Here is a 25,968-nt window from a genome sequence, read left to right on the forward strand (position 1 = left end):
ATCAGCAGTGAGATATCTACTGGATCGATAGAAAGATCCCACCATTTTTCCAGCGGCCTTGGCAACAGATTTGATATACGTGTTCCATTTAAGATCAGGAGTAATGGTCAAGCCCAGAAGCTTGTCAAAACTTGAGGCCTCCTGAAGACGAGAGCCATTCATTTCAATTGATGCCAGATTTGGATCAGAATGTTGATGATGTAAAGAGAGAAGCTTGGTTTTAGATGCATCAAAAGTAACCAGCCACTCCTTTCCCCATTGTACTACGTGCTCAAGATCAGAGGAGAGAGAATTGGAGAGAACTTGGTCGTTTACTGTCTTAGATGTGGTACCATAAATGGTAGTGTCGTCAGCATAAATGTCTACAAATGATGTAAGGATATGATTTGGAAGATCATTAATGTAGATCAGGAAAAGAGTTGGGCCCAGGATGGATCCCTGAGGGACACCGGCATTAATACTGTGAGCTTCTGATTTTTGCCCCTCAACTACTACTCTTATGAACCTATCAGAAAGAAAAGATTTAATAATTGAGAAGACTTTTCCAGCTATACCATAGCTAGCGATCTTATGAAGTAAACCTTTATGCCATACCCTATCAAAGGCTTTAGATATGTCAAGAGCAATTGCCCTAGAAAGATTGCCACCGTCGAGAGATTTGCTAATCCTATGAGATATAACTGTAAGCACATCTGCTGTAGATCTAGCAGAACGGAAACCATATTGAGTGTCACTAAGAAGGTTATTTTTGTTGAGATGTTTGATTACTTCTGTATTTAACACAGATTCTAGCAACTTACTCATGACGCACAGGAGACTTATTGGCCTGTACTGAGAGGGGGATGAGCGATCACCTGAATTCTTAAATACAGGGCATACTGATGAGATTTTCCAGGGAGATGGGAAACTATTCTCCTTAAGACAACGTTTAAACAGTTTTGTAAGTATGGGCGCTAATTCAGGTTGAAGTTTTTTGAGTACTATAATTGGAATACCATCAGGGCCAGTTGCTTTACTCGAATCAAGGTTTTTGATTAGCTTCGCAACATAACGTACAGATATACGTATATCACATAGCGTGTTTTCTGATACAGGAGGAAATATTGGGGGTTGGCGGTCTTGGTCGCAAAGGGTAGAATTAGCTGCAAAGTTCTTGACAAAGAGTTTGGCTTTGTCTGATGCTGACGAGATTACCTCAGGTCCATTGATAATAGTTGGGATGGAGCACACGCTTCTGTTCAGAATTCTGTTTGCTATTTGCCAAAACTGGTGGGAACCAAGCCGCTGCTCAGCTACTTTGGACTTAACAGATTGAGCATACAACTCTCTTGCGTTCCTTATTACTTTCTTACAATGGTTGCTGGCAGTCCTGAAAACGGCTTTAGTTTCCATACATCTATTACGTTTGAAGCAGTGGAAAAAGTGATTTCTGTGCGCAATGGCAGCAGCACATTCTGGAGAGAACCATGGCTGGCTGTTAGGTTTTTGCTGAAACTTTTTAGAGGGTATGAAATGGTCAATACCTACAATTAACCATTCAGTTAGGTCTAATACTATAGAGGACACATCCTTTTTAAACATGGAATGCAGAGGTAGATCAGATATAAATGTACGGAAGCTATCCCAGTCAGCCTTAGTGTATCGATATACTGTACGATGAAGAGGTACGTCTGGGGACTTATTACATTTCATTTTTATCTTAATTGATACAACAGAGTGGTCGGAAGATCCAAGAGGCGACAGAACAGAAACTGAACATAGTTCAGGGCAAGTTGTGAGAAAAAGGTCTAGTAGGCTCGCATACTGGCCGTCATTATCGGGCACACGGGTAGGTTCCTGAACAATCTGAGTGAGGTCATAGGCAATGGAGAAATCATGACAGAACCTCCCCTCATCATCGGTCTTGTTTGAGTGGGTCAACCATTCGACGTTGTGAACATTGAAGTCTCCACATACGTGAATGTTAGCTGAAGGATAAGTAGAAAGGACTTGGTCAATTTTCTCAGATATGCTTTGAAAGATAGTAACTCCGCTGTTGTGGGGGCGATAGAGAGTAAATATAAATGCAGTAGTGTGAGCTAAAGCAACCCGGAAGCACATATAGGGTAAGTTAGGATCTTCCCTGGAGATGTCCCTTCCACATGGAAAGCTATCTTTAATATAGGCACATATTCCATGCCCATGGCGATCTTGGGGGTCAGATTTAGAAGTTAAGTTAGAGTATCCTGAAATTGCAAACTCATCTAGGGAAATAGCCTGTCCAATGCCAGTTTCACTTAAAAATAAAAGGTCTGGTTTAGTCTCCTGTAATTGGGTTTCAACCTCTGGAAGGTTAGAACGAAGACCCCTGATGTTGGAGAAGGAGACATGGTAGTAGGGGTCTACGTTGGAAGTTGGAGAACTGGGTTTAATCGTGTATTTTGTCTTGAAACTTGTCATGATGAAATTTTGGAATTTGTGGACTAGGTCGACAGATTTTCTTAGAGCAGGACAGAGAGGGGAAACTAAGAGAGAAAAAGAAACGAAGAATTTTCTTTTTTTTTTTTTTTTTTTGTAGCACATGATAAGGTAAAGCCGTAACAATTACCCACTAGTATGGCATCGAGAGGCCCCACCAGAAGCTACTGCATGGTCCAGATTCCATTCACCAAATGGCAATACAGCAGCCCCAGTACTTTGCACTTTGCACCTGCTGATAGGACAGCCTCCTTAGTGGTTAATCCAAGGTTCGGGTCCCTGACTATCAGGCGGATAACGTCAGCCCAGACAAAACGTTTACCTCCAGCACCCTTACTAGTCACATGGCTACAAGGATAGACATAGAAACAGAAAATTTCCACCAATTCTGCCAACTGTTCGCGCAAAAATACTGCCAACCTAGAAAACAGCTTTTTCTTCTCCCTTTGTCAGAAAAATCACTCATTTAAAAAATGAGGACTGAGGGACAAATAAGAAGCGAGAGTAGCAGGAGCTGCCGATAACGCATCCACAATGCGTTTTCTACTCTTCATTAAAAAAAAAAAAAAAAAAAAAAAAAAAAAATCACGAACTAAAAATGAGTACAATTAGGTAATCTATTTTTGCAATCAACTCGGTAGATGAATAAACATTTATGGACGAGAAAAAAAAGCTAGCATTTAATACAACAGAAATACATAAATTAAATACTGAAATAAAATGAAGTTATTAATATTTGAATCTAAAAATAAAAAGTGCGAATTAGTAGAGAAAATCACTTATCACAACAACGCTTCCGTCTCCAAATTGCAAACTAGTGAAGAATTTAACTTTTAATAGCGTTCAGAAGATTTTTTTTTTTTTTAAATTAACCGTTAAGAGAAAGCGTGATTTTATTCTGAACTTTAACTAATCACGTTTTAAGCAACTTATGATATAAAAGAAAATCAGATGGGGGGGGGGGGATTCTTCCGAAGCTAGTTGGTGACGTTATAAGTAATTGCGAGATAAGGTGGGAGCAAGAAATTAGGGGTGGGGGACTGAAAATGATAATATAATGGATTGATTATACAAAATTTAAGATCAACTTGGTAGATAAACATTTATGGATGAGAAAAAAAAAAAAAAAAAAAACTTGAAAAAAGCTAAAACTTGAAAAGTACACAGCAAACACCCACAAAGTTGCTTTTTTCTTTTTTTTTTTTTTTTTTTTTTTTTTTTTTTTAAATCAGCATAGCCCCAATTGTACAGCATCTAATATGTAAGGAATAACGAAAAAAAGAAAAATCTTTTTTAATTTAAAAAAAGATTCATTATTTGAGGCACATATTTAATGTTATCATTAGGTCTATAACAACAGCATATTCTTTTCATTGTTTTGACTCTTGAGCATATATCCGTTATCATCTTTATATGTTTTTATACAGACTGATGTGGTTCTCAGTTGATTGACTGTGTCTTACTGTGTCGGATATATACTTGAGTATGAAAATAATATTCTGTTGTCACAGCCCTAGTTATCATGTAGTCTGTTTTTCAGCCACTAAGTAAATTGAAATAATACTGAGTTTTTTTTTTTTTCACAGAGTTATTTCCCTTATCTCACTTTCAGTTGTGTTTATGTCTATCCAGAGAGAGGAATGGCTTGGTCAAAGAATAAAGAGAGTGTGAAGAGGGGGAGGAGAGGGAACGTGTGGAGAGGAAAAGAGAGAGGGAAAGAAGTTAGGTTACACTTTTATCCCGAGCAATACCGGGTAATTCTTCTGGTATCTGTATATATAAATTCATATGTTTGTTTGTTTGTTGTGTCTTTAATCTTTCATTTATTTCTATATATAGTATGATACTTGGAAAAATATACAATATACAATTAAGAGATCACCTTATTTGCATATGACATTAAGAAACATTGATTTTACTAAATAGCGGTATCTTAATTAATGTTTGTAGCGAGAGAATTATTTTAAGTATTCTATTTAAAATTGTTATTTAATAAATTTTAAACATCAATTATATTGATAATATATTTAATTTATTTTGGAATTAATATTCCGAACAGCAACCTTTTTTAAAACTTCTTTTAGAGTTATTTTCCCCTAGATGCTATCCATGAAAAATAAAAAACACAAACGTTTACCAAATATAATTTGATCATTTCAAGTTTCTAGCTGGAAAAATAATTCCGTGTAGATAGAAAAAAATGTTTGTCTTTTTTTTTTTTTTTTTTTTTTTTAAATATTAAAAAAATAAATTAAAAAAACACGAAAAAAACTGAAAAGATTTCATTTGTTTGTTTTATTTTATTCCTTACAGCAATACAGAAATTGGTAAATTTTTACCACATAATTCAGCGTCGTTTAATACCTAAAAAAAATGAAGAACTTCTGCCCCCCTCTAAATTCCACAATTCACACTTTTTTTTTCACGTTAATTTCATCAATTACAAACTAGATTTTCTAATTAAAAAGGTAACTTTATACGACGTGACCCAGCAGCGTTTAATCCCTAAAAAAAAATGGAGATTTACATTTTTTTCAGCATTAAACAGCCTTTATAAATATTATGAGAGAAGAAATTTTGAAAAAAAATAACATGTTAGAGTAGGGGATCACTTTCCTATATAAATTTTATCTAAAATGGCTACCAAGTGTTCAACGAGACATGTCATCTCTAGCATTGTTTTTTAAATTTGGCGATTCAGGGGGTAAACTGTGGGGGATAACATTGGAAGCATAAAATAACAATAAATTTAATTATTTTTTATGAGACCATTCTCTACTTTCACCTAACAATTTAATAAACAAAAAGTCCAAAATATGACAAATTCAATTTTTTTTTTTTTTTTGGTACATTAGAAACATAAAACGACAAATAAAAAGCAAATCGAAAAGCCCTCCCCCCCCCTAAAAAACCAAATCTAAAATTTCCTTTATTTACAAACAAAAAAAAAACAGTAAAAAAAGTGCCCTTACAAAAAATAAAGGTAAATGTGTAGTTTAGCAGCATAAATTATTTGACAGACAAAAAAACTATAAAAACTATAAAAGGCTGAAATTTAAAAAGAAAAAATTAATTTTTATGTTTTTTTTTATTGTTTTTTTATTAGCCTTACACGTTAAAAATTTGGCCTTTTTTAGGTTTGGCAGATTGGCTTTTTTAAGGCCAAATTTGGCCTTTTTACGCTCTTTCATTACAAAAAAAAAATAAACATAGTTCATGAAAGAGCTTAAAAAGGCCAATCTGCCAAACCTTAGAAAGGCCAAATTTTAAAAGCAATATAGCGGCCTCGAATAATAAATATAAATGATAAAAAAATAATAAAAATGAAATTTTTTTCTGGTTTTATTTCAACCTTTGTGTCTAACAATGTGTTTTATATAAAAATAAATAGTTCTTATATTTTTTTTTGTTTGGCAAATAATTTATGTCGCTAAACTACACATTTACCAAAATAAAAAATAAATGTACGCATTAGTGTTTATAAACATTATCTTTTTTAGGTTCACAAAATCGTGAGTTTTCTTAGAACAGTGGTCCCTTCTGCCGAAATATCTGGTGGAGAGGGTATCAGATACTTCTTTTTGGGGGCGATTACATTTACATGTTTTTATCCGTTCTTTTATTTTTGAAATTGTTGTGGAGGTATCCACGTTACCCATGATGAAAATGATTAGTATAGCGGGCATGTTTCAAACGGAACTTCAATGTCAACCCAGGCAATGCCAGGTACCCATGCTAGTATGATATAAATGCATTTCCAAAGATTTTACTATAGAATAAGTAAAAAAAAATTTTTTTAAATAAGTACATAAAAATATAAATACTTTTATTGGTATGGATTTTATCATGAAACTTTATTGGTAATCAAAAAGGTGGGGATTCTGGATGGTCAGCAACAAAAGGTATAATTTATTGATTTGACTGTTACATGTTGAGTTGACAGTTACATGTTGACATGTGTTGGACGACTTTTAACAATTGTCTTTTAAATTAACCTATCTCTGGCCAGGTCTTCTTTTATCTTTCTCTTTAGCCCATTCTTATCACTTCCTTCCAGGTTTCACTGTTTTTTTTTTTTTTACACAGTGATCACCACTTATCAAGGCCCGGAAGCCACTCAGGGATAAGGGTCATTGCAAGTACATTACGTTAGTGTGGAGATTTGATGAAGTGTTTACTTAAGGGGGCGGTTCATTAGGAATTTGTAACGTTGGACTTGAAGACATCCAAGTTGTAGTCCGGTGGGAAGCAGGCAGACGGAACAGAGTTCCACAGGCGTGCAGTTCTAAGAAAGAAGCTTTGTCCATGGAATCCGCGTTTTGATTTAGGCACAGATATAGAGTGGGGGAAATTTTTCACAGTGGATTCAGCTAAACGAGTGTTTTTTGTGAAAGATTGGCGAGGGGGAACCAGAGATTGGAGTTCAGACGAATACCTGCCATGGAAATAATGATAAAACAAGGATAGGCTCGCAACGTCTCTTCTGTGGGAGAGAGGTTGCAGGGTAGAGAAAAGGGCATCCCCCACTATGATCTGAAAGTTTAAAAAATTCCAAATATGCAAAGTAGTATGAGGTTTAGGGGATTAATTTCAATAGTCTTGGAACTCATGTCTGTTTTGTTCTTTTGTTCTCACATTCCATGAGTGACGTTTATGAGATTTTGGTTGGATAGTATGTGGAGATTTTCAATCTTCTCATATTATTCATCATCATCCAAATGTCAATTCATTTATATTGTCAACTCTTATCTTCGAGTGGTTTTCAGCCTTGATAAGTGGAGACACATTAATAAAAAAGCAAAATAAAAATAACATTCTGTTTATTTATTTTTAATTTTTTTTTTACATAGGCATCACCACTTATCAAGGTCCAGAGACCACTCGAGGATAAGGGTTAAGAGTGTCAATTGGACAATATAGTAATCGTTAGTAATGGAAATTTGGTAAATAAGTTAACTTAAGTGGAACGGCTCATCAAGAACTTGTTTACGTTGGACTTGAAGACAATCAGATTGTAGTCAGCTGGAAAGCAGGAAAACGGAAGGCAGTTCCACAGGCGTGCAGTTCTAAGAAAGAAGCTTTGTTCATGGAATTTATGTTTAGGTTTATGCACAGATAAAGAGTGAGGGGAGGGCAATTATTGATAGTGGTTTTGGCTAGACGAGTGTTTCTTGTGAAATCCATCATCATTATCATTATCATCATATTCTGTTTAACATGTTGGCATGTGTTGGACTGTTTGTAAAAATTTAGGTTCTTGTCCAGAATTCTCCCTAAATTAAAAAACAAAAATCAAGAAAAATCTGTATGATGAAGTGAAAATATCATATTCCAAAAACCACGTGAATTGATCAAGTAGTTTTATTTTTATAAAGAAAATCATTAAGCCATTAATGGGAATTCGTAGGCATTACAATATAAATCTTGCAAGTTTGAATTATTATTATTGAGTTGTCTCCCTTAGTGTTTTTTCTTTTTAGATTATTTTCAAAATAGCAGACAAGACGGATGCTTTTTGGTTACTCATAAAATTTGATTTTCTTTTTTCACAAATAAATTCACTTGATCGATTTATGTGATGTTTTTTAATATGATCATTCTTTGTTTAATCACAGCTATGTAGATAGATCATACAGATTTTTCTTTCTTTTCTTTTACATATACAGGGAATTCTGGACAAAAAAACGAATTTTAATTCCAAACTAGTATATCTCTGGACAGGTCTTTATTCATCCCTCTTTCTCTCAAATTCATGTCCATGCAAATTGTGTTAAATTTTCTGTGTTTTTGTGGGGCATCCTGTATGAACGTTTTTCTTTTAATGATTGTTTCTTTTTTTTTTTCATATAATTTTATCAGAAAATAATTTTGTATTATTTGGATTCATCAGACTACTGTTCTCATTTTGAGTGTTATAGTGTTACTTTCACATTTCGGTTGATGTAACCTCCGACCTTCATCACATGTAGTGGATATAAAGTACTTGGTAAAATTCAGTTGTAAAGTTACACTCTTTTGGAGGTTGAAGGTTCAATCCTCAGTGCGGGCGACATTCAAAATACACTTGCGAATTAATTAGGACTTTTACCCAATCATCAGTTACGGAACAAGAGCATGCTAACCCCATGAATTAAATACAAGGTTCCGTTCGAAACTCCTTGCAGGTTCCTGAGTTTGACAGAAAGATTCCTGAGAAGGAAGGATGATGATGAAGATGAGGATGACGACACTATAAACAAACAACTTGTATCTTGTTTCTTTGTACAGTCATTTATATACCAGGTGAATATGCCAGAAGAAGGTCGGAGGTTACATCGACTGAAAATGTTGTAAAAATAACACTCAAGCTGAGAATAATAGTCCGAAGAATCCAAAAAATATGAATATAATTTCTATGAATTTTTTGAAATGAGGATTGATTATTCGTATTTTGAATTTTTCAATCCTCATCTCAAAAATTCAGAACAGAAATTGATTTGTATATTATTTATTTTATTGGAATCCTTTGAGATGAGTAATTTGTATATTTATTTTTTTGCAGACTGTAATCCTCATCTCCATAGTTGTTGTTGTTTCACCGCGTTTCGGCCAACTCATCCTCTGGCCTTCTTCAAGTGGTTAACTGTGACAGGACATGAATGCTGTATCCTCAGTAATTACTGTCTTCCATAGTTGTTGTTGGCCAAAACGTGGTGAGAAAACGACAACTATGGAAGACAGTAATTACTGAGGATACAGTTGAGAGACTCAGCATTCCTATCCCGTAGCAGTTAACCACTTGAAGAAGGCCAGAGGAATAGTTGGCTGAAACATGGTGAAACAACAACAACAACTATGAAGATGAGAATTACAGTCTGCAAATAAATAAATATGAAATTAATTTGTTTTGTTTATTTTACATTTTCCTATCTTTTTTTTTTTTTCTTTTTTTTTTTTACAGAAACAAGAAAACAAAATTGCAGATGTAATAGTCACTGCTGGAAACTTTGCAAAGTTCTATAAAAAAAAAAAGAAAGAAAAAAAGGTTCTTCTTCATAATCTATAGAAAACCGTGAGATGAGATTAAACCCAACTACGACTGATACCCGACCAGTACAGGACGAAACTAAACCAAGCCACGTTCACGACTACGATAACAGTAAAAGCACAGACCATGTACACATGCAGGCAAATAAAGTAAGCTGCAATGGAATGGCACTGTCGTGCATCCCACCCACCTGAACATCCCACATTACCGCCACAGCCAGGGAGTAATGGGAGACACGCAGGCTGGCATCATCTGTTAACGTAAAAGAACACCCCCCCTTCTCTCTTTCTCTCCATTCTTTCTTATATTTATCGATTTGAAAAATGGTTGCGGCGTTTGAAACGCGGAACGGCAGTACGGTAGGTAAACGGGGAGAACGTAGGGAGGAAAGGTGGGGCAACAATGACTGTGAACAGGAGAGGGAGGAGGAGGGCGAGGGATCCGCCTCCTCTGCCACCACCAGCTCCACCTCCACGCAGAAGCATCGGCATTTCATGGCCAGACTCCATAGCACCAAATCGTTTGTGGAATCGCTCTTGGATCCGGAGGACTCAACCATGCAAAGGTAGGCAGCGTTGTGAATGGAATCGAATGATGATGATGATGACGACGACGACACTATAAACAAACAACTCGTCTTGTTTCTTTTTACGGTCATTCGTACTTTATATATCAGAAGAAATATTATTGTGTTTGTTATCCGATCGTTATCGAACCATTATTGGATATCTTCGATCTATTTTAATCTCATATTATCATTGTTTTCTTTTGATTGCTATCAATACTACTTATTGCTATTGGCATTACTATAACTACTAGTTAGATTTTGTTATTGTTAAGACGTCTACAATTATTTAATTATTATGTTTCATTAACAATACATTACCATGTTTGTTATATTATACAATGTGTTTGTTACTATTATTTGTTATTATTGCTATTGCTATTACTTTTACTTTCGTCAGCACTAATTATATTTGGTTATTATTAAAACTACTTTAATTACAGAATGTGCTGTTAAAAGTATTTGTTATTGTTATTAGTGCTACTGCAAGTTATCTTTGGTTATTATTAAAACTACGTTAGTATATTATAAAATGTTTTATAAGTATTATTATTATTATTCTCTCTCTCTTTTTTTTTTCATTTTCTTTCTTTTAAGATCGTAATGCTGGGTATGAGGCAGCCAAACCAGCTGCCAACATTGCCCCGCTTTTTATTGAAACCAACCGAGAGCTCTTTTTATTATCCTCGCAGTCCTTTAAGTGCAATTGCCTGGATTTCTCTTGCACTTGGTCCACAAGGAATATTAGTTAGGTAGGACATCAGGTTCTTCTTCTTGTTATCAGTACTAGAGTACTACTGATGCTAAATATTATTAAAACTATTATATAACATGTTATTGTTATTAAACGTATTTGTTATTATTGTTACCAATACTACTACTACTACTACTACTACTACTAATTATCTTTGGTTATTATTAAAACTACTTATTGTCCAGTAACAATATTAATGTTCCTATATACTTGCCTCCCCACGTGGGCAGAGTGAGACACAAGGTCAGGTTTTTAATGTGTGGAAAATCCAGCTCCCCAAAAAGGGGCACTCTGGTTAGGAACAAAAAATAAAAATTACCCGGGTCATGAAGGATTTCTCCTTCACTGACCAAAGACAGAAAAAGTGAAGTGTAACATCAGAACACATACTACACTATGATCTTGACCCGAAGGCCGATCAGCTTAACAATATTGATGTTTTGTTCTATTATTCTAAGATTGTTGATAGTAAAACTAATTATTAGGTTATTATTATTTATTTCGGAAACATGTTATTATTACTTATTATTGTTAATTATTAGATTTACTTATCGTCCATTTACAATATTAATGTTTTATTCTATTACTAAATTTGTTGGTATTAAAACTACTTAATTTTATTACTGTTTATTATTTCTGTTTATATTTGGTTATTATTAAAAACACAATTATTATTTTTGATTAGCAATATTATTGTACTTATGTAAAATAGTTTTGTTATCAAAACTACTTGGTGCTAATATTTTTACTACTGTTATCGCTAGTAATATTTGGTTGTTATTGTTATAGTAGTAGCAGTTCTACTACTACTATCGCAGCTATTACTATAAGTTATAATTGGTTATTATTAAAACAACTTAAATTATTATTTCATCATTCAATATTATTGGTGTCTTATATTAGTTGTTATTATTGTAGTAGTATCAGTAATTTGCTACTACTACTACTACTACTATTATTACTACTAGTTATTTTTTATTTATTTATTTATTTTTTACATGGGGGTCACCACTTATCAAGGCCCGAAAGTCACTCAGGGATAAGGGTTATTGCGTATACAGTAATCAATGAGATAGTATTGTAGTAATCATTAGTATTGGGGGTTTTGATAGAGTGTCTTAATTAAGGGGGCGGTTTGTCAGGAGTTTGCTTATGTTGGACTTGAAGACGTCCAAGTTGTAGTCAGGTGGGAAACAGGCAAGTGGCAGAGAGTTCCACTGGCGTACAGTTCTAAGAAAGAAGCTTTGCTCATGGAATCTACGTTTGGATTTAGGCACAGATAAAGAGTGGGTAAAATTATTGACAGTAGTTTCAGCCAGAAGGGTGTTTCTCGTGAAAGATTGGCGAGGGGGGACGAGGGATTCAAGCTCAGACGAGCACCTGCCATGGAAATAGCGATAAAACAAAGACAGGCTTGCAACGTCTCTTCTGTGGGAGAGAGGTTGCAGGGAAGAGAAAAGGGCATCCCCCACTAAACCACGAAGTCTATTTTGTACTCTGTCAAGGCAGGATAGGCTGTTTTTAGCAGCTCCTGATGTACGTGTTCCATTTTAGATCAGGAGTAAAGGTCAAACCAGAAGCTTGTCAAAACATGGAGCCTCTCCAAGACGAGAGCCATCCATTTCAATTGAAGCCAGATGGGGATCAGAGCGTTGATGATGTAAAGATAGCTTAAAACAACTTAAATTATCATTTTTCATCATTCAATATAATTGGTGTATTTACACAAACTTGTTATTGTCATTTCTCACACTACAATTATTACAGGTACTAGTTATAATTGGTTATTATTAAAGCAATTTCAATCATTTTTCATCATTCAATATTATTATTATTATTTATGTCTTATAAAATTATCTTTTTCGTTGTTATGAAAGCAACTTAATATTAGTATTACTGTCACTATTATTAATACTGCTAGTTATATTTGGTTATTATTCATTCAGGCAACTTCATTTGCTATAATTTTCTTTTCATTATCAACTGTTATTGCTTTATTGCAGAAAACAACCATAGTTTTACTCAACTGCTAATTATATTTTAGTAATAAAACTAAATTATTTTTTATTGACATTATTATTGTTTTGTTATATGAAATAATTTTATAAAAAATTATGTATTGGCAATCTTGTTACTATAAGTTTCTGCAAGTTATATTTATTTATTAAAACCATTTCAATTATTATTATTATTATATTTCATTATTATTATTATTATTTCTTTATTATAATTGCATTTCATTATTATTAATGTTTTTACTAATAGCTGTATTTAGTTTTTTAAACTATCCCTATTATCATGTAGCATTATTTTTCATTAACAACATTAATAATAACTAGTGAGTATTGTGATCTGCACCTACCAGACACTGGCTGGCGATAAATAACTGCTGAGTATTGTGATCTGTACCCACCAAGCACTGGCTGGCGATAAATAACTGATGAGTATTGTGATCTGTACCCACCAAGCACTGGCTGGCGATATTCCATTTTCATAAGAGAATTCAGTATAATAATGGTTAATGCGATTTAGAATATTCCATTTTTATTTTGAAGTATGTTTATGAATATGATGATAATGGTCGAAGCGACATGCATAATAATATATAGATGTGTATATATATTAATATATTAATAATAATGTGTATGTATATTAATATAGTAACAATAATGTGTATGTATATTAATATATTAAAAATAATGTGTATGTATATTAATATATTAATAATAATGTGTATGTATATTAATATATTAAAAATAATGTGTATATATATTAATATATTAATAATAATGTGTATGTATATAAATATATTAAAAATAATGTGTATGTATATTAATATATTAAAAATAATGTGTATGTATATTAATATATTAAAAATAATGTGTATGTATATTAATATATTAATAATAATGTGTATATATATTAATATATTAATAATAATGTGTATGTATATTAATATATTAATAATAATGTGTATGTATATTAATATATTAATAATAATGTGTATGTATATTAATATATTAAAAATAATGTGTATATATATTAATATATTAAAAATAATGTGTATATATATTAATATATTAATAATAATGTGTATGTATATTAATATATTAAAAATAATGTGTATATATATTAATATATTAAAAATAATGTGTATATATATTAATATATTAATAATAATGTGTATGTATATTAATATATTAATAATAATGTGTATGTATATTAATATATTAAAAATAATGTGTATATATATTAATATATTAATAATAATGTGTATGTATATTAATATAGTAACAATAATGTGTATGTATATTAATATAGTAATAATAATGTGCATATATATTAATATATTAAAAATAATGTGTGTGTATATATATATTAATAAATAAGTCATAAGAATGAAAACTGTACAACAACGTTATTTTTTTTATGATTAAATCTAAATCACTAAAGTCATATGCATGAAGTTGGATTATCACGTCTTTCTCAAGTGTTTTTATTCATATCAAGCTACTCTGTCTCTTTGGGTGGGTTTCTTCTACTAGCATTCCGCTTAATTTTCTATTTTTGAGCAATTACAGACACTCAAAAGATGTGACCGTCTCATGTCTGCCATTTTTCTTTTGTTTTAACATAACACTTGACACTAGCTGTGTTTCAAAATAAATAAACTCTGTAAAATAAGTTATACTACAATAAACTTTATTTAGAAGAGTAAACTTATCTTGCCTTTGATAACATTTATTTGTTTTTTTTACTACTTTTTACTTTTGTTGTCTGCAGTAAAAATGTCAATATTAATATTTTTGTAATATAAAAATAATTACAGCTTTTTTATAAAAACAATTTCATTAATTTTGTTATATAAAAGCAATTGGAGCTTTGCTGTTATAAAAATTAACCAGTAATATGATATTTTTTTTATTTTTTTTAATCTCATCATTAGGTGAACATACATTATTAATATTTATTTTACTAAAATTATTGTTTTACTATTAAAACTGTTTTATCATTAGTCGCTGTACTGGTGTTTTAGTTATAAAAACTTGTATTTTATTATGATTGTTGTTTTTATTTCTAGTTTGCAAATTAAAACTATTACTAATGTTAAATTATCAATACTGTTTCTATTGTATTGTTTAATTATACTTAGTTACAGTATTTTATTATTGATTTATTTAAATTTCATTATTATCTTTATCTACTATATTCATAAATTAGAGTTGTTCCCCCACTTTCTAATCAAACATTACAGGTGTTATACATTATTCCAATATGATCACCCTTCCTGCTAATAAATGTTTCTGGAAATTATTACTCGATTTCATTCAATTTCCTAATTTCCTACTTTAAATCCGACTCAGCTGACTCTCCCAATACATTTATACTTTGAGAAGGTAGGAGTATATTTCACTCTGTCACAAAATTCTACTGTCACTTTCCAATCAGCCACCAAGAAATCTTTATTATAGTCAGTTTCCAGACCGTCAGTGTTTCATTTTTACATACTGTGTTATTATCTTTGCCCATATATATATATATATATATATATATATATATATATATATATATACTCTAAGTGAATACACACCACTTGCTTACAATTCCATTCTTATTTTCTGGCCAGTATAATTGGTTGTTCACAAACCTATGACAGAAAACAGGAGTTTATTATTGTTTAGTTCTTTACCACTGCAAGAACTGTAACACCAGGGTCGGAAGGTGGGATTGAGAAGTCAGCTCCCCGAGGAAAGGCACATCGCAACTTTGGTGCAGGGGCTACTATCAAGGACATAAGCATCAGGAGTACTGTGTAGAAAGTTGGGCAGAAAGATGTTGGTTCATGTTGCACTTCTGCATGTCAGTACATCGGGAAAGCAGAGACCCGGAAGGGAATTCCAAAGTCTAGCTGTTCTGGGGAAGAAACTACTGGAGTAAAAGGCTCTCTTGCATCTAGGGATCTCTATTGTGAAGGGGTGAGATTTAGCTGCATGTCGGGTTTGTTGGGGGTATTTACGCCGAGGGTGCTTGCAGTTTGTCAGAGCATTCACCGTTAAAGTACTTGTAGAAAAGGCAGAGGGATGCAACATTTCGTCGATGCGACAGAGGCTGAAGTTTAGCTGATAGTTCAGGAGTTATTAGATTGGCGACTCTTTTGAACCTTGTCTAGGAGCGAGAGACTAGTGGCAGATGCACCTGCCCAAATATGACAACAATACTCCATACATGGGCGAATGGTGGCCTTATAGAGGTATAGGATACTTTCAGGCATTAATAGCTTTCTAGCACGATAGAGAGAGTCTACTTTCTTCACAGCGGTCCTGGCGATACTCTCAATGTAATTGTTCCAACCCATGTTTCCTGTGAACATTAGACCGAGGAGTTTAAAAGATGTACTTTCAGATAAAGAGTCATTGGCCATTGCTATTGGCGGTAGGGAAGGTTTCTTATAATTATTGAAGGAAACTAGTTTAGTCTTGGCGGCATTGAAGGTGACCATCCATTTTTATCCCCATTCCACTACGGATCAGAGGTCTTCCTTTAGTGTTTCTGCCATTTCTTTATATATGCGTTCATTTGTTTTCCTGTCATGTCTGTTATAGATTGTGGTGTCGTCAGCATACATAACCATCTAATAGACAATTTTATCAGGGAGGTCATTTATGAATATCAGGAATTACAGAGGTCCAAGGATAGACCTCTGAGGCACTCCCGCATTTATATCATATTGTTTAGATGTGCGACCATCAAGGACAACCTGAATTTTTCTCTTATCTAAGAAGGATCTAATTATGTTAGGTATTCTTCCAGTGATGCCGTATGATCTGATTTTCTTGAGAAGACCCTCATGCCATACCCTGTCAAAAGCCTTAGATATATCAAGAGCTACCGCTCTACCCTCCCCCACTTTGTCCAGTGACTGGTATATACGTTCTGAGATTACAGTTAGGATGTCTTCTGTGAAACGGACTTGCCTAAATCCATAGTGTTGGTCAGTCAGAAGTTTAGCATCTGTAAGGTGATGGACTAGAGCTTGGTTAATTATGGTCTCAAATATGTTGGCGAAAAGTGGGAGGAGGCTAATGGGGCGATAATTTACTGGGTCACTTCTTTCGCCAGAATTCTTGAAAACTGGCACTACAGAAGCAGTTTTTCAGCAGGCAGGAAAGCAACATTCGTTAAGGCATTTGTTGTAAAGTTTGGAGAGAACTGGAGCTACTTCGGCGGCGCACTTTTTTAATAGCACAGCCGGGATGAGATCAGGTCCACATGCTTTTGCAGTGTCAAGCTTTCTTATGATAGCATGCACCTGAGCAGGGGTGATTTTCAGATCGTCTAGTGTGGCGTCTGTCCGCAAAGGAAAATCAGGGAGGGGCTGGTTAGCAGAGTCCAGTGTGGAGTTGGAGGCAAACCGTCAGGCAAGCATGTTAGCCTTCTCAGTTGCTGAGCAAACAACCTCATGATTGTTGGATAGTGGGAGAATTGTTGATTGCCCATTATTTACTACACTGTTGTAGATTTTCCAGAAGTCTCGGGTTCCTAATTTCTGTGCCTCGATGCGCTTTTGGGTGGTTTCAATAAATTCTCTCTTAGCTGTCGCTATTTCTTTCTTACAGTTATTTCTGGCTTCTATGTACTTCTGTCTGTTTGAACTGGACTTATGTTGGTTAAATTTACGGCATGCATGCTGCCTTTGCGCTATGGCAGCTGCAGAAGTTGAAGTGAACCATTGGGGAGAGTGAGGTTTGCTATAAAATTTGCATGTGGGAACATGTGCTTCAATTGCCACTTTAACCCATTCAGTGGTCTCATTTGCACAGTGTTCAGCAGGAAGTGAAAAGATATTTTGCCATGGAGTGTCCCTAATGAGGTCCCTGATGGCTTCCCAGTCAGCCTTTTTATAATATTTCGTTGTTTTGAGCAGTGGCTCTTCAGTTTTGGCTCTAGAGTTTATGGTGATTTCAACCATTACCACTGCATGATCGGCGTTCCCAAGAGGGCTGTGGGCATTCGTTACACAGTCATCAGGAACTGTGGCCAGTAACAGATCTAGAAGTGATGCATGTTGTTCTTGCTGGTCGGGTTGGAAACGTAACCATCTGTGATAGGGAATGAGTTTCCCGGATTGTATCAACATTTATATGTAATGTGAACAAATATTTCGATGCACAACTAGCTACTTGGGTCCTAGTTTATCGTAACACATTATTGTCTCATTGACAATGTACCCTTTGTTCGGGGTGAATGAAAGTACAAATACTTTTAATTCATGGAAACTGTAAAAAAAAGCTAATTTGAAAATTGTATTTCAAAATTTGTGTGTAGAAAAACACATTAAACCAACATGCCAACCAAAGTGATGGCTTCATTTTGCTAAACTTCAATGATCATATGTTGTTTTACAAGGGTTTTTGTTTTGGGGATTGGTGAAATGAGGATAGCTTACCACTCAGACTTAGGGTTAGTAATAGTTTCTTTCTTTTTTACTATTTTTTTCAATATGAAGTTAAGCCATTAACTCAGACACTGCTGTTTTTATGCATCTTATCAGCACATGAACATTGAAATAAAATCGTTAAATAAAAAATCTTTCAAATTTCCACAGTATTTGTATCGATAAAGAACTTGTATCAACCTTTAAATGTAATGTGAACAAATATCTCGATGCACAACTAGCTACTATTTTACTGCCTTTGTAATAAATTATTTGCTGTATATATTTTTGTTTATGAGGTCTTGATTATTAACTATTTCACCAATGAAAAAATTAGGAGGTAAGGCTCCGAAGACCTCACAAAAATCAACCTCTCCTTATTGAAAAAAATGATTTTGACTAAAAATCAAAAAACTGATATCCATGCGAGATTCTAGCGATTTAAGCAGTAATCCCCTTTTTCTGCATTAAAAAAACGGCGAGAAAACATTCTAAAAGTTCTTGCTAAAATATACATATATATATATATATATTAAGTAATTTCATAATACGTAAGCAATTATTGCTTATAGCAACAGTTCAAGTACAGAGCAGCTATACATATTACATAAAGGGCAACTAAAGCCAGACATGTTATAATAAATATTTGATAAGTAGCACATTGAAGAAGCATTCTTTCAGAAAGTACAAAAAGTGCTTTTAGTTTGATTTGTGTAAGACATGTTTATGTCATTAGGATCAAGTGTAGTATCTGTTCTGATACTAGACTTTATCTACTCTGTTCTTGCTTAGTGAAGGAGAAATCCGTTTAGACTAAGGCAGCTTTTATCTTTGTCCCAATCCAGAGGGCCAAAATGTTATGTCTATACAGGAGATAGATTAAACTGTCCCTATAACAGGTAAAATAAACAACATGCATCCAGAAAACCATGAGAAAGTGATACCAAACTCGTATAAAAACCATAGGGCTCAGAAGAAAGATTTGAGCATCATGATGAAAAGAGGCTCTTTTAATAGTAAATATGAAAATCCAGGCAACATCTTGTGTATGTTAGCCTTTTTTTTTATTTCAGATCACAGAATACAACAGATCTGAATTTTTAAGATGAGGATTGATAATTTGTATTATTTTTAATATTTGGTTGACTGTTGTCATCGTCAGAGTAGTGTTCACAATGTTTTTGTCGATGTAACCTCCAACCTTCTTCGGATGTATCTTGTTGAACTCACAAGGACCCGCAGTGTAGTGGGCAAAGCACCTGGCAAAATTCAGTAGGAAGCTACACTCTTCTGGAGGTTGAAGATTCAATTCTCAATGACGGCAACACTCAAAACACAATTGTGAATTACTTAGGATTTCTATCTGGTTATGGCTGATGGAACGAGCGCATGCTACACTGCAGATTAAATAATAAAGTGCTCTGTTCAAAATCCTGTACAAATTCCAGAGTTAGACAAAAAGATTCCCGAGTTTGACAAGTTATACCTAAAGAAGGTTAGAAGTTACATCAACCAAAACGTTGTGAAAATAACATTCAAGATGAGAACCATACACCAAATATTCAAAATAATACACATTATAAATCCTTATTTCAAAACAATACAGAAACATGTATCCAATCCGTTGAATTCTGTCATCCGAAATAACAAACGCCAACATACAAAGGATGCTGACCCAACTCTCCACTTATCTTCTACTATCATAACAGCCCAGCCCCTTTTCATCATGATCCTCAGATCTTTCTTCTGAGCCCTATGGTTTTTATACTAGTTTGGTGTTACTTTATCATCATGGTTTTCTTGATGCTCAGATCATATCAAATACATATAAGTAAATATGATTAGCAAAAACTAAACACTATGGAGAGAAAGAAATACTCATGTCATAGTCATGGTTGTGATATTAATCCGGCGTTGGTTGAGCCAGCTCTTTCCGACAAGTTCACCATGTCCCAAATACTGGCTGACCAGACACGGCGATCCGTGGCTGCTTCTGTTATGAATGCAAACTATTTCCGATTCCAGCGATGAACCCTGTAAAGGTGAGGACCCAGAATCAGCTCAACATCCTATTTCACTGTCCTGAGCCAGGTTTTGAGTTGACGACCGGGACGTTTCTCCCAACCGGTTGGCGGTGCTGAGTCAGTGATTCCATAAATAAAATCCACTGAATATTGTTGAAGAGCATGGCTGAACCAATGAAGGCATCTGACAGAGATTTTTACAGGAAGTGAATCTTGCAAATGTGAATTGTACTGTTGGGGATAAACTGTTGCCAGTGAACACAGAGGATGCAACATAGGCAGTGATGATTATATATGTCTAGTTTGCCCGTATAGGCTAGATCTCGCAGCCATAAAAGAAAATGGTGTGGATGAGGTAGATTCTGACTTTGTTATTCAGCTTTATTTCTTTTTTACACCAATATACTTGAACCAACTGACCTCTTTAAGAGTTTCCATGTTGGGGCCAATCAGTTGTTTTTCATTTGTAAATACAAAAGAGACTCCTGTACACATATAGAACATAATCCCAAAGTTATATCATCGATTTTGATAGCAAATATGGCAAATATGTCGACCTTTCGTATTTATGGGAATAGAATACAACTGATTAAATGCAGATAAATAATTATGATCAACATATCACAAAACGAAATTAGTAATGGAGTGCTATTAGAAATGTAAACCTCAACACAAACAAGCTCTCATACACAAATAGAACATAATCCTGAAGTTACATCATCAATTTTTCAAATATCTTGCATAGTTAGTTTTAAAGATCTTCCTGGTTCCTGAAAAAAAATGGCCATCTTTGATCTTCACATCAAAGACAGAGAATCAATAAAAAGAAAAAATTCAAATCGTTTTTAAAACTTGACTCGCTTTCAGCACAAAAAATTGCTGACTTAAACTCATTATCTCTGTAAATAATGCATTATATATGATTAATTGAACACAGGTTATACTATTGCCAAAATGCATGTATTTTATGAAAATGTGCACAAACCTTCGACAGTTAGCATAAACTCTTAGCAATGATCCAGACTCTGAAACATGGTATATTTTAGACACATGTTCATTGGTCATCGATAAAAGTAAAACTGAAAAGGCATAAAAATGTTGCTTCAGAAACACGTAAATACAAAATGAACACAAGACAGAGACAAGGATTTTATTAAAAACTTAATGAGAGTCATAGACTTAATAAACTTACAGAATAGAAAACATTTGAGCATAAAAAATACTGCTAGAAAGGACAAAACAATTACTAACAACCATCTTTACGAGAGATTAGATGGAGGTTTCATTAAGTGGGCAAAAGGTAAGCAAAGTTCGTTTAGATAAAAAAAAAGAAATAATACTAAAATATAATACTAGTATTATTCAATTCTATCCTAACAGACAACAAAAGCAATAATTCCTACCGGTGATGCTAAAAAAAAAAATAGATACCTTAAGGAATAGAAAATTATGTCATTTTAGCAATGAGGAAGGCAGCTAAAAAGGGATTAGGGGTGAACACCGGCAACCTCGTCCAGTTAATGGCTCTGAAAGAAACCCCTAAGAAAAAAGTTCCCAACAAAGGGAGATAAACGCTTGGGGACCTATTGTACATCAGAAAGAACAAAAGTTGCTGGATAGAAATTGTGTGCACAACATTCCGAATTGAGAGGAGGAGGGAAAGAGGGGGGAAGAAAGAGTATGATAGAGAGATAGAAGCTTTAATACTTTTGCACTGGGCAGTGTCAGGTATCCCTGCTAGTAAGTTATATATATATATATATATATATATACAGTATCGGCCATAATATAAGGAACGGAAAAAAAAATTACAATTATTCATGTATATTTCAAAAATTAGTCCATGGATTTTTCTGAAATACTCAGAATAAGCAAATAGAACCTTATATTATGGCCGATACTGTATTGTACACCAGAAAGAACAAAAGTTGCTGGATAGAAATTGTGTGCATAACATTCCGAATTACCATTTGTGCATAATTGAACACTAGATGTGACAGGCTTGCATAGTGTGCATGCACATGCCAATCCTATAAATAAAATGCTTTTAGTTTGAGACTAACAAAATATTTCAATTCTGTATCTTTTCAAGTAACCACTCAGGTAATTGATTATTATCAAATTCCTTGGAGATTTCTTTCCAGGTCAATCTAAGAGATGATTAACTTTATCCGATTTGGAGGAATTCTATTCTGAGTAAATGTCTGAGAGTGAATATTACCAAGACCAAAATGATGATCAGTGCTTGTAGTGTTGGAAAGACACCCCTCTCCCGCATGCACAAAAAAAAGAGGGAAAGTTCCTTCTGCTCAGTTTGTGAAAGAGGAGTCTAGTGCAACTCAATTTTTTGTGGCATTTGAAAACATTGAATACACAAGAAGCACAGTAGAATTACTGAGAGGTTGAGAGATGATAACCCGTTTGTGTGAGATGAGTGCTAGACAATGGAGAGGAGTGAGAACTCAAATACGGATAAAATATATTTGAACGGTGAAGCTATTGAGATTGTCAAGAAATTTTATTACCTTGGTCATCATCATCATATCGTATGAATCCAAAGATTCTATTGTTGCCATTGGTTAACCCAATATTTTTCTCGTCGAAATTCTTTCTAGAAAGACATTGTGTACTTACAGGAGGGACCACAAAACAGTTGCCAACTTTCTAAAGTGAAAGTGATTTTTTGTGGAATGAACTGGATTCGAACTTGGGACACGCAGTTCGTCAGTCCATGTCATTAACCACTAGACCACTGTCAACTCCCTGTTACCTTGGTGATATCATTGGAGCACAGAGAGGAGCAGGTGCTAGCATGATTGTACAAAATATAAACTGGATGGAATAAGATCAAAAAATGTCTGCAATTACTAACTAGCAGAGCAATACCATTGTTTATCCAAAGAAGAGTCTATCAGGCATGTGCATACAATATGATGATGTATGGAAGTGAAACTTGGCCAGTGAGAGTTGAGGACATCAGTTGCATGGAGAGAAATATGAAAATAATAGGATGGATGTGTAATGTGAGTCTTGATGACAGGCTTAGATCTGATGAGGGTTGAGGATATGTGTTGCATGACAAGATAATATGAAAATGATACTATTGATCTGTAAATGTCAGTTTGAGGCTTACAAAACTATCTGTATCTATTTACTTGCCTCCCAACGAGAACGGAATTAGACAGAAGATCGTTTTTTTTTTATGTTTTATCATCTGAAAGAGTCAAACTGATTTGAACATTAAAAGATTGAACAATAGTATAGTTAATAGAAGTAGTAGTATAGTTCTGACTTAAGATAGATAGCAAATCTAATTTAGTAACATCAGTACAATTATATTAGTAGTAATAGCATACTTCCGGTTTCAGACAGATACCAAATCTCCATTAGTTATAGATGTGCAATTAATAGAAGAAACATTATAGTTTTGACCTCTGACAGACTAATACCAAATCTTTATTAGTAATAGAAATAATAGTATAGCTTTGGCTTTAGTTAGATATCAAATCTCTATCAGTAATAGATATACAATGGTACAATTAATAGAAGTAATAGGATAGACTCGGCATCAGACAGATACTAAATCTCCATTAAGAATAACTGCAAAATTAATAGAAGTAATAATATAATTTCAGTTTAAAACAGATACCAAATCTCTATTAGCAATAAATACAACACTGTTTACAAGTAATAATGATTTATGTCATCAGGTAGATAGATACTAAATGGCCGTTAGTAATAGAAGTAATAGTATAGTTTTGACTTCAGACAGATACCAAATCTCCGTTAGTAATAGAAGTAACTAGACTACCCATGACCCGTTGGGTCAGTGTATATTAACTATGGAATTAATGTATGAGTGTGACACTTTTGACGTAAAGAAAAAATTTTTTGTGACGTAACAGAAACATTTCTATGAAAGTATATTAAAATGAAAAAAGAATATAGATAGATTTCTATCAGTCGTTCTGTTTATAATTGTTTATTCTTAAAAAAAAAAAAAAAAACTTACAGCCATTGAATTATAAGTGGTTTGCCATACTTATAGGTAAATGTGCACTGAATAGATACCATAATACTTAAAGTTAAATTCAAATTTTCAAATATCTTAATTTAAACGTGAAAAAAAAATTTTAATTGGGTCGCTGAAAACGTACACAGTAAAACAATACATCGTAAAATAGTAGATTTATTTGTAAGAAAATTTCGTTAAAATAACTTAAGCGTAATACGGAAATGAACGATGTAAAAAAAAAATGCAGAAAGGATTAACAATTGTTTATTTGGATAATTTAAAACACAAAAATAAAAAATTAGGCCGAGGAGGCGTAGTAGTAGGAGGAGGAAGAGGAGGCGTAGTAGTAGTTGTAAAGAGAAGTAACAGTAGTAGCAAGAAGAGGAGGCATAGTAGTAGTAGTAGGAGGAGGATAGTGCGCAAGCAAACAAGCAAACAACCAAGAACGACAGAGTTTTAGTATTATATAGATAGTATAGTTTTGACTTCAGACAGATACCAAATCTCCATTTGTAATATAAGTAATAGTATAGTTTGGACTTCAGACATATCAAATCTCCGTTTGTAATAGAAGTAATAGTAGAGTTTGGACTTCAGACAGATACCAAATCTCCGTTTGTAATAGAAGTAATAGTATAGTTTGGACTTTAGAAAGATATGAAATCTCTGTTAGGAATAGAATTAATATTATAGTTTTTATTTGAAGTAGAAAAATACTATATCTCCATTAGTAATATGTGGACAATAGTTCAATTAGTAGAAGTAGTCGTATAATTTCAGTTTCAAACAGATACCAAATCTTCTTCAGTAATAGTTGCACAATTAACAGAAGTCATAATATAGTTTTGATTTTAGGTAGATACTAAATCTCTATTAGTAGTAGAAGTAATAATAAATAGTATAGTTTGGATTTTAGGCAGAAACCAAATCGCCATCTCGTCAGCAATAAATACAATAACATTATTTACAAGTAAGAATGGTGTATGTCATCCGATTTCAATGATCAAGACCTTTTGAGGAACGCAGATGATAAAAAGCCTTATCTTAAATACTATGCCACAATTGCGCATCACCCTCATAAGTACCGCTCGCATGATCAGCGTCTATTTAATAGAACACGAGACAGAGGCTGAAATCAATAAAATTAGAAATAACAAAAGGTATTTCAGCCATTAACCCTGATGGCATAGTTAGATGGACCCACTTGTTTGTAATCGAGTTTTTCTCAGCGCTGAAAAAATTTGGCATGCTGGGAACTCGGCAGGCAAGCGATTATTGATCGAAGAAGTCGTACCAAAACAAACCGTCAACAGACCACATGAGCAAGGCTGATAATAAGAATAGTAGCTCTGTCTTTTGTACTCGCATTACTTTAGAATCGGTATTTCTTCCGTAGACAAAGCAAGTTGCTAATTATTCCTTCAAATGAAGAAAACAAAAAATGGTAACAATTGAATCTAACATTATTCAAGTCTATCTGATGAAATATTTTATGCTAACAAATTAGTATAAATTTTCATTTATACAATATTTTTATCTACATATGTGCACACATGTTTCAGCTATGACTTTATTTAGATCAAAGTAAATACTAAATATTTAATCCAATAATAATAATTTATATTATATTTCTCTTAGTCTATCTGTCTGTCTATCCATGCCGTTCTTTTTCTTGGAAACTACTGGGTGAT

The 25,968-nt window shown here is 33.6% G+C and overlaps 2 protein-coding genes across 13 annotated transcripts in view; one reads left to right on the forward strand and one right to left on the reverse strand.

Annotated features, from left to right (window-relative positions):
- The window catches only part of LOC145254811 (glycosaminoglycan xylosylkinase-like), a 795,724-nt gene that overhangs the window by 271,957 nt on the left and 497,799 nt on the right, over positions 1 to 25,968 (reverse strand). The window lies entirely within an intron of this gene.
- The window catches only part of LOC145254812 (uncharacterized), a 560,817-nt gene that overhangs the window by 144,208 nt on the left and 390,641 nt on the right, over positions 1 to 25,968 (forward strand). For all 8 annotated transcript variants that reach the window (XM_080113629.1, XM_080113630.1, XM_080113632.1 and 5 more), the window contains one exon: positions 9,398 to 10,049. Coding sequence is in view for 3 of the 8 variants with exons in the window: in XM_080113632.1 (XP_079969758.1) it covers positions 9,808 to 10,049 (242 nt within the window). In the remaining 5 variants the exon portion in view is untranslated. The remainder of the gene's footprint in view (positions 1 to 9,397; positions 10,050 to 25,968) is intronic.

Source organism: Euprymna scolopes, chromosome 30 (genome assembly GCF_053919585.1).
Source record: "Euprymna scolopes isolate OS-2025 chromosome 30, ASM5391958v1, whole genome shotgun sequence".
NCBI classification, from domain to species: domain Eukaryota; kingdom Metazoa; phylum Mollusca; class Cephalopoda; order Sepiida; family Sepiolidae; genus Euprymna; species Euprymna scolopes.